The following is an 8,277-nucleotide window of genomic DNA, read 5'->3' as shown; positions in this document are numbered from 1 at the left end:
ACGCAGGCGCGCGCGGAGGGGGCGGAGCCTAAACGGCGAGTGACTCACTCAACCTATCAGAGGCGCGCGAGGGACCGTTTGAGTTCAAAACTGAAGCGGCGCCCTTTACAGGAAAACATTGACACTCTGTGACGACCGTCCGCGAGTTTTTCCGGCATTTCACATTGGATTTTGCCTGAAATTGACATTTACCCAAAATGTCTTCAACGAAAAAGCAGATTTACTATTCCGACAAGTATTCCGACGAGGAATACGAGTACAGGTGAGGAATTCCACTCGTTTTTTCCACTTAATTGTTCACTTCATTTTCGAGGTGACGTGATACTTCATGATGGCTGTGTTATGTCATTTGGCTGTTTCATATGAAAAACATCCGCAAATGATTGAAAACTGTTTGTTTAAAACTTATTTTGCGGGTTCTGTCGTCATTGCTGAGTTATAATGCGTGACAAACTTTTTAAAAAAGCTGTTTAATCATACTTAAAATATAAGTCAATCAAAGTAGCATTGTCACTCTCCTTCCACATAGACATGTTATGCTTCCCAAGCAGCTTTCCAAGCTGGTGCCGTCCTCCCACTTAATGTCAGAGGAGGAATGGAGAGGACTGGGAGTCCAGCAAAGTCAGGGCTGGATCCATTACATGATTCATAAACCAGGTTAGTACTTTACACTGTTAACGTAAGTTACCTGTGGACCAGGACTGTGTTTTAAAACCTACTTTGACACAGCTTAAGTTAATTACTGTCTAGGTTAGCAGCTCTCACGTTTTGAGACACATTTTAGGTGTAATGAGTGAAATTGACCCAAATATTAGCAAATGCTGCCCATTATTCTCCAAAACCATGATTCCACTCTTTTTATACAGAGCCTCACATTCTGCTATTCCGAAGACCGCTTCCCAAGGAATGAAATTTCAAGATTATCATCAGAAGTTGAACTACATGGTTGGATCTGACCATAAGTGCATTTCTTTCCATAAGTTGTGATTTGTATATAAGTTTTATTATTTGCAGATCAGTGGTAATGAAATGTTACTCCTCCTCCCCCTTTCATTCGGAGAACTGATGGCAGCAGGAGCCCGGGGGGAATTGGCTGCCTCCTCCAAAGTGTTTTCTTTAGATCTAAGTTACACTGAAGTCATGTAAAATAAGTTGGATGGTGTTTCAGGTCAAGTAATCGCCCAAGTCGTGAATAGAAGGAATAGTTTTTGTTGTACACTACGATGCTTTTCGTTGTGGAACTGCTTTTGTTAACATCTCCACCTTGTATTTTGAGCAGTCAACATTTGTTTGTTCTTCAATTGTTGTTGACAAATTAATAAATATTATTTTTATTAGCTCACTTGCATCCTCATTTGTAGTCGGCGTTACGTGACATTAAATAATGACATAACGATCAATATTTGCTCATGTAAAGCGGCAGCGGATACTATATAGAAAATGTTTTTTATATCGACATCACACTGTACAAAAAATCTAGCTGGTAAAATAAATGTGTATGTATATATATACGAAATCAAATATTAAAAAAAAAAATATTTTAATATATATATATATATATATATATATCCAAGAGAAAAAAATATCAGCAATTTTATTTAGTGTGTGGAAAAGCAACCAGGAACAGTCTTGGAAATCCATTGGTCAAATGGTGTGAGAATGCTGAATATTTCCAACATCAGAGTTCACTGTATGAAAAATATCAAACATTTTTAAGAATGCGATGAAATTTTCGAAGTGAAGTCAAGAAAAGTAGTATTTACATATACAGCCTTCAAAATAGACCATTTTTGAAGTAGCCTAGCTGTCAGAGTTGCCTCACTACAGTTGCGCACATGTTGTGGTAGCAGAAAAACTGGTAACAAGGTAGAAAATGGACAATATCCATGGAAAAAGGGGAAAAATGTATGAATTCGGAATGCCAAATAAGATGTTCTTAATTTAAGTTGTTTATAGTTGCAAGCCATTAAATGGACAGACTGAACTGATGAAACCTGTGATGATTAGCCTACTATCAAAGCATGAATTTGATGTATAAAAAAATAGATCTACATGATATCCACATATGCAGTTCATAGAGTGTGTAATGTATTAGCTCTTAATATCTATAATATTTAAAACTTTTAACATTGAAACAACATTTGTGTATCAAAATTCAGACTTTTTTTTCTTGCTATTTTTATATCACAATTACCTTTTTACATTTTTTTATTCCGTGGCTAGCTTCCAAAGTTCCTGCAGCTTCCTGTTCTGCAAAACAGGGATGGCTGCAGGTTGGAGTGATGGGCGTGCCGAAAGGTAGGGTCGTGGAGAAAGGTCTTTTTCATTGTTGCGAAAGCTGTCTGTCAGGGTTTCGGGTGGGTTAGGGTTAAGTTTCTGTTGTTGCAATTCAGCTTTCGGCACGCCCGTTACTCTGACCTGCAGCTATCCCTCAGCAGAAACCCCACACTTGCTTTCTGCCACCAGGTAGGCTCCGCCCACAAAACACCAAAATGGACAATACGACTAATCTACCACTAAAGGGGTCACAAACTCTGAGTGCCTGACCCCTAAAGAGAAAGCAGGAGGTCTGGGCTTGTGCACTGTCACTTTCTCTGGGTTATGACTTCCAGGACCTGGTACAAGTGTGGACTCCCTCACAGCAGCGTGTCTGCCCAACATAGAGAACGCAGGCTGCCTCGGGAGGTAGACACTGGGATCTGTGCGGTTATATCTACTAGGGCCGGGAGTCTTGGATAAGTCCTCGGCTGGACCTCCTGATGTGGATCTCCCAGAGATAGTGTAACTGGCACTGGATGTTTTGGTCAGGATGTGGGAGCCCATGAGAGAAGGAAGGGTGTATTTGTTTGGGGCGGGCACGGTGTCCACGGTGCGATACTGAGTGCGGCAGCCCATGGTGTGGGACGGGGGTTTGCGATGGGTGCTGCACAGAGGGGCTTTCTCAGGGCTGTATGCTCCTGGTCCAGGGGTGGAGAAGGTTCCTGCTGCAATTGTCAGACACAACAAGGGTAAGGAACTGTCAAACTCAGTCCATTCCAGCTAAGTGTTTCCTGGTGGTTTCGACATGAAGTGGATCAGTCGACCAGTAAATCACTATTTCAACAGAATGACGCAACGAATAACCGACTTACCTCGATTTTCCATCCTGCCATGTATGGAATAGGCAGGAGTGCCGTCCCTTCCAAAGCGAGTCAGTTTGGCATCAATATGATATTTAGGCCCTGGACTACAGTTAATGCTGTGCACTGTACAATCAAAGCAGAATAAACAGCATTACATCACTTAGGAAAGAAACTGTCACACTTTACATCACAGTATTGCGGATGTTGCTGAATATTAAAGTAAACTGTGTAATACACAAGAACTACATGTATTTATATGCAATTGTTTTGTTAAATATGCTACATGTAGGCTACAAGACTCTTTTGATTTTATCACATGCAATAAAATGTTGCAGAATTTTATAGCTAATGCCTAAAAAGATCAAAATCTTAAATGTCACAAAATTTCACAGATCCAAGATTTACAACATACTGTAATATACTGTAATGCAAAATAATAAAAAAGTTAAGGGGGTGGCCAAAGTGAATAGGAAAAATAAAAACAGATAAAAAGTGGTGTACCATTTTACGCATTTAAATTTGTAATATTTCAATTATTAAAGTAGCTTAAAGTATATGCAATACCTGGGGTAAAATGCCTTTCACTTACTTCCTTTATGACATTATTTTAAATTAAAATAAACATAATTTACTATATGCGATGCGTGTGTATGCTTACTGATCACTATAAAATAATAGGAAAAATAATATTTTGAATATAATCTGGAGCAAGAAAAATTTAGCAGCATCATACCCTATTCTTTAAAATAATAATGTGAAATAAAATTATATAATATGAATAAAATAAATTAGGTTGGTGCTAATCGATTAGCAAAACTACACAGCAATGATAAGCAATGGAAATTTACAGCTGCTGTCTCCCTCTTGTGGTGACATTAACAAAATATAGGATTATGGACTAAATTATTTAAAGGGATAGTTCACCCAAAAAATTTAAATTCTGTCATTCATTACTCACCCTCATGTCGTTCGAAACCCGTAATATTATCCTTCATCTTCGGAGCACAAATTAAGATATTTTTGATGAAATATGAGAGCTTTCTCTCCCTCCATAGACAGCTACGCAACTACTACTTTGATGCTTCTAAACATTCATAAATAGATTGTAAAACTAATCCATATGAATTGAGCAGTTTGGTCTAAATTTTCTAAAGAGACACAATCGCTTTATATGATGAACAGATTGAATTTAGGCTTTTATTCGCATATAAACATTCATCAACTCACACTGAAGTTGATGTGCGAGAACCAAGTGCGTGTTACACAGGACGTTTGAGTTTCCGCAGGAACCAATGAGGTTTGTTCTCGCATATCAAGCAGGTTCGGTTGAGCTTCTGTTTATGTTCGCTGATCAATTTTTATATTTGAATAAAAGCATAAATTCAATATGTTTATCATATAAAGCGATCAAATCTCTTCAGAAAATTTGGTAGTTTTCCAAAATGTTAAAAAAATTACCATTTGGTAAAAATTCGTTTTACGATCTCAGCGTCAAAGTGGTAGTTGCGTAGCTGTCTAAGGAGGGGCAGAACGCTCTCCGATTTTATCAAAAAGATCTTCATTTGTCTTCCGAAGATGAACGATAGTATTATGGCTTTGGAACGACATGAAAGTGAGTAATTAATGACAGAATTTTCATTTTTGGGTGAACTATCTCTTTAAGTGAAAATGTTAACATGGATGATTTGCAAATGTTCCTCGTGTAAAAATCAGCTAAAAGGATTTTATAGAAAAATAGTTCAATTTATATTTGCATTATTCTCTGTTGAACTAATTTATTTCACTGGCTGCATCATTACAAACTCACTGTTGTTACTCATCCTGCCATGGAAGGAGAAGGCAGGACTCGTTGACTTGGTAAAATCATGGCCTACAAAGCCTATAGCCGGTGGAAGGATGTATCGACCAGGCCCTGGCCCTGTAGAACAGATTGGAAAACACGTGTCATGTGTGCGCAACATATGCACAGCCCTACTTGTGCAAGTAATCAGAAATATTTAGTGATGCATATTTTGGCAGGCAGTTGTGACAGAATCTGTTGAGGAGATTCACACCCTTTAGATGCAGCCCAGCAGGAATGTGAGCTCATCGCAGTGGCGTGATGGTTTTTCCCGGCGTGGAAGACAGACAATGCCTTTGGCTATCTTCTCTGATACTACCATAGGAATTTCATGACATCAGCCCACAAATGTTTGTGTGCATGAGAAGGGCTACTGGAAGCACAGAAGACTTTTTTACATTTACTTCAGCATGTTTTTTCAGGCCTGGGCACAGTTATCGTAACCTCCCTGAAAGTGTGAAAAGTAACTCTTCTCCATTTAAATGAAAATTTGATGGGGACATAATAACATTGGAAGCATATTTGTTACAAAATACATCACTTTGTTTGCTATAGTAACTTTATTTTTAAAAGAAAGAAAAAAGGTCAATATCAATTAGCAGCTCAATTTTCCCTATAAGCACCTTTACAAACTAGCCTACACAACAGTGAGAAGAACCTTTATGTCAATCAATATTATTGCGTTTAAAGCTATTGTGATGTTTTTATTCACTTTTTAAAAACATATTTAAACAATACAACAAAAACAAGAGTTCTGTTTTTCAATAAACAATAAGTTAATATTGAGTAATCTATTTGGACGCAATATGCTGCCAGTTAGCCTACTTTGTCTATTTTTGCTCCGCCAATGAAAATAGTTCCAAGCATAGAATCAACCTTCACGCGTCTCCTAGCAGCAAACCTCTCTAAATGAACCAGTTTGTTTAACCAATCGGTTGACTTAATTATTTAATGATTCACTCATAGAGTCAATTGTCGCCACCTAATGACATTAAAGGAGTCACTTCTTAAAAAACTTTTGCTGATAATTTACTCACCTCCATGTCATCCAAGATGTCCATGTCTTTCTTTCTTCAGTCGAAAAGAAATAAAGGTTTTTGATGAAAACATTCTAGGATTTTTCTCCATATAATGGACTTCATTGGGTACCAAACGGTCCAAGGTCCAAATGACAGTTTCAGTGCAGCTTCAAATGGCTTTAAGCGACACCAGACGATGTTCATTCAACGAATCAAATGACTCGATAAAAGATTTGTTCATTTTGATGAACGAGTTCGAACAGGAGAGTCACGAACGTGCATCACAGAACAGAGCAAGGCGAGCATTTGTGCTTATAAAACTTAAACTTTTTTATTTGTTTTTTTAAATGACCGATCGTTTCGGAAGATAAGACCCTTATGCATCGTCTGGTGTCGCTTAAAGTCATTTGAAGCTGCACTGAAACTGTCATTTGGACCATGGACCGTTTGGTACCCAATGAAGTCCATTAGGCTATATGGAGAAAAATCCTAGAATGTTTTCATCAAAAACCTTAATTTCTTTTCGACTGAAGAAAGAAAGACATGGACATCTTGGATGACATGGTGGTGACTAAATTATCAGCAAAAGTTTTTTAAAAAGTGAAACTCCATTAACAATGTAGCATGCAGAAAGAATCGCTGAAAATTCCCCCCTCATAGACTTTATTCAGACCAGCGCCACGACAGGTATGAAAGTGAGGCTGAGGGATAGACTTAATTAACGGGTTTTCAATGGCGTACGCTGTAAAAACTTGCTTGAAGCAGCGTACAAAAATGTTTTTTGCAGTTTTTTTGCCTACAAAAATGTCTTGGAAAAATGTTTTTGCAGTGTTTTGTAAGAAGCAAAAAAAAACATTTTTTTATAAAACAACAAATAAAACATTACATGATTGGACAAGAGGCAACATTGCATGCTAACATTTGCTCCAAACCCAAGTTTTTTTACATTGAAGGTAAGATTGTTACATAGCACATAGTATTTACAAATATACATAACAGCTCACCTTTTTCTCTACCAGCAATGACCGGACGCTTCCTCTCCGTTTCACTCATAGTCACGATCGCATTTGGGACTGTTTAACCATTTATTTCAAGAAATATATTGTCTGTTAGCTTTAGAATTAGACCGAGACCTACCTACTATCAAATCTCTATGCCAACTTTTCCATAAATTTAAGCCAACAGAAGCTCAAAAAGGAATTAACATTCACGTCAGTATCAGTTGTTCCAAGCTACAAAAACCCAAAGTAGGTGTAGATCTTCAGAATATCATCAAAGCTGAGGGGATGGTTAGTAGGACCTCTTCATTTTCATCTTCTTAGCTTCACTAAATCAGTTGGAAATTCTGCTTTCTGACCTCTCTTGAATTGGACAAGTTCAGTCAAGTTCTCCACCGTCGGATAATGTCAAAACCGAAGCCACCCAAGTGGAAAACAGATGCCCTGGAGTAATCTTCATTCAACCCGACTGACTTAGTCAGGGGGCTTCCAAACACACATTAAATATACAAATGCGTTTAAGAGACAGAAGCACAAAGGTGTCATCACATGAATTCATTGTCATGTAACATTATCTCCATCAGGTTATTATCCCTCCTCTCACTTACCCTTTCTCTTTCATGCTTCTCTCTGTTCATTAGAGCAGAGACAGACCATCATCAAGCATGGGTCGTCAGGGAGACCAGCCGCTGGGGGCCCCCCTGCAAAGCTGCATAGACAAGGCCCTCAGCTACTGAGAACCAAGGAACATTGAAGAAATACCTAAAAGAGTATGTACCACCATATTCCTTCCTATCTATCCAACTGAAATGCGTTGTATAAAATTCTGGGAGTGCTTTTAAAAATCACAAGAAGTTTGAGGGAAGTTAGGTGAACATATCCACTGTTGCACTGACCAGCAAACAAACATTAAACATTAACAGTGCTGTCTGATGCTGTGGCAACTGGAGATGTCAACATAGACAAACTCACAAGCTGACCCAGCAGAAGCAGAAACACATGGGGTCAATGTGTTGCTGGGACCTTTAAACAAGTTTCAGAGAGCTTTGAAGAAGCTGAAGTAGTTAACCAGGGGTTTTGTTTTGTTGCGCCAATGAGTTGCTCACAATGTGAGGGGATTAAAAAATACTCTAGTTTAAACAAGCAAATGCTTAGCGCATGTCTGCATTTGAAGTAAACTTTGGGGTTTACACATCCAAGAACCATTACCAAAAAAATCCTTTAATAGCAGATTGTGAGCAATGTTAGCCTATTTTGAAAATCCACACAAAATAGTCAAGCTGAGATATTATTTTCAA

General features: G+C 38.2%; 3 protein-coding genes across 4 annotated transcripts in view; 1 reads left to right on the top strand and 2 right to left on the bottom strand.

Annotated features, from left to right (window-relative positions):
• The window catches only part of LOC143736071 (uncharacterized), a 795,401-nt gene that overhangs the window by 473,614 nt on the left and 313,510 nt on the right, over positions 1–8,277 (bottom strand). The window lies entirely within an intron of this gene.
• cks2 (CDC28 protein kinase regulatory subunit 2) lies at positions 87–1,337 on the top strand. Its single transcript, XM_077226513.1, has 3 exons — positions 87–262; positions 530–657; positions 867–1,337. Exons 1-3 carry the CDS (start codon positions 198–200, stop codon positions 908–910), a joined length of 237 nt encoding a protein of 78 aa, XP_077082628.1. The 5' UTR covers positions 87–197; the 3' UTR covers positions 911–1,337.
• cimap1d (CIMAP1 family member D) lies at positions 1,578–7,454 on the bottom strand. 2 transcript variants are annotated; one of them, XM_077226511.1, is made up of 4 exons: positions 6,986–7,454; positions 4,930–5,040; positions 3,132–3,245; positions 1,578–2,984 (listed from the first exon to the last, which is right to left on the bottom strand). In XM_077226511.1, the coding sequence occupies exons 1-4, from the start codon at positions 7,032–7,034 to the stop codon at positions 2,506–2,508; spliced, it is 753 nt and encodes a 250-aa protein (XP_077082626.1). In that variant the 5' UTR covers positions 7,035–7,454; the 3' UTR covers positions 1,578–2,505. The 2 variants fall into 2 exon arrangements, with proteins under 2 accessions (XP_077082626.1, XP_077082627.1); XM_077226512.1 differs by lacking the exon at positions 6,986–7,454 and adding an exon at positions 5,177–5,329.

Source organism: Siphateles boraxobius, unplaced genomic scaffold (assembly GCF_051911475.1).
Source record: "Siphateles boraxobius isolate OS27281-9 unplaced genomic scaffold, OSU_SipBor_1 13, whole genome shotgun sequence".
NCBI classification, from domain to species: Eukaryota; Metazoa; Chordata; class Actinopteri; order Cypriniformes; family Leuciscidae; genus Siphateles; species Siphateles boraxobius.
The sequence above is the reverse complement of the archived record's forward strand: the minus strand, read 5'-3'. Positions and strand labels throughout refer to the sequence as shown.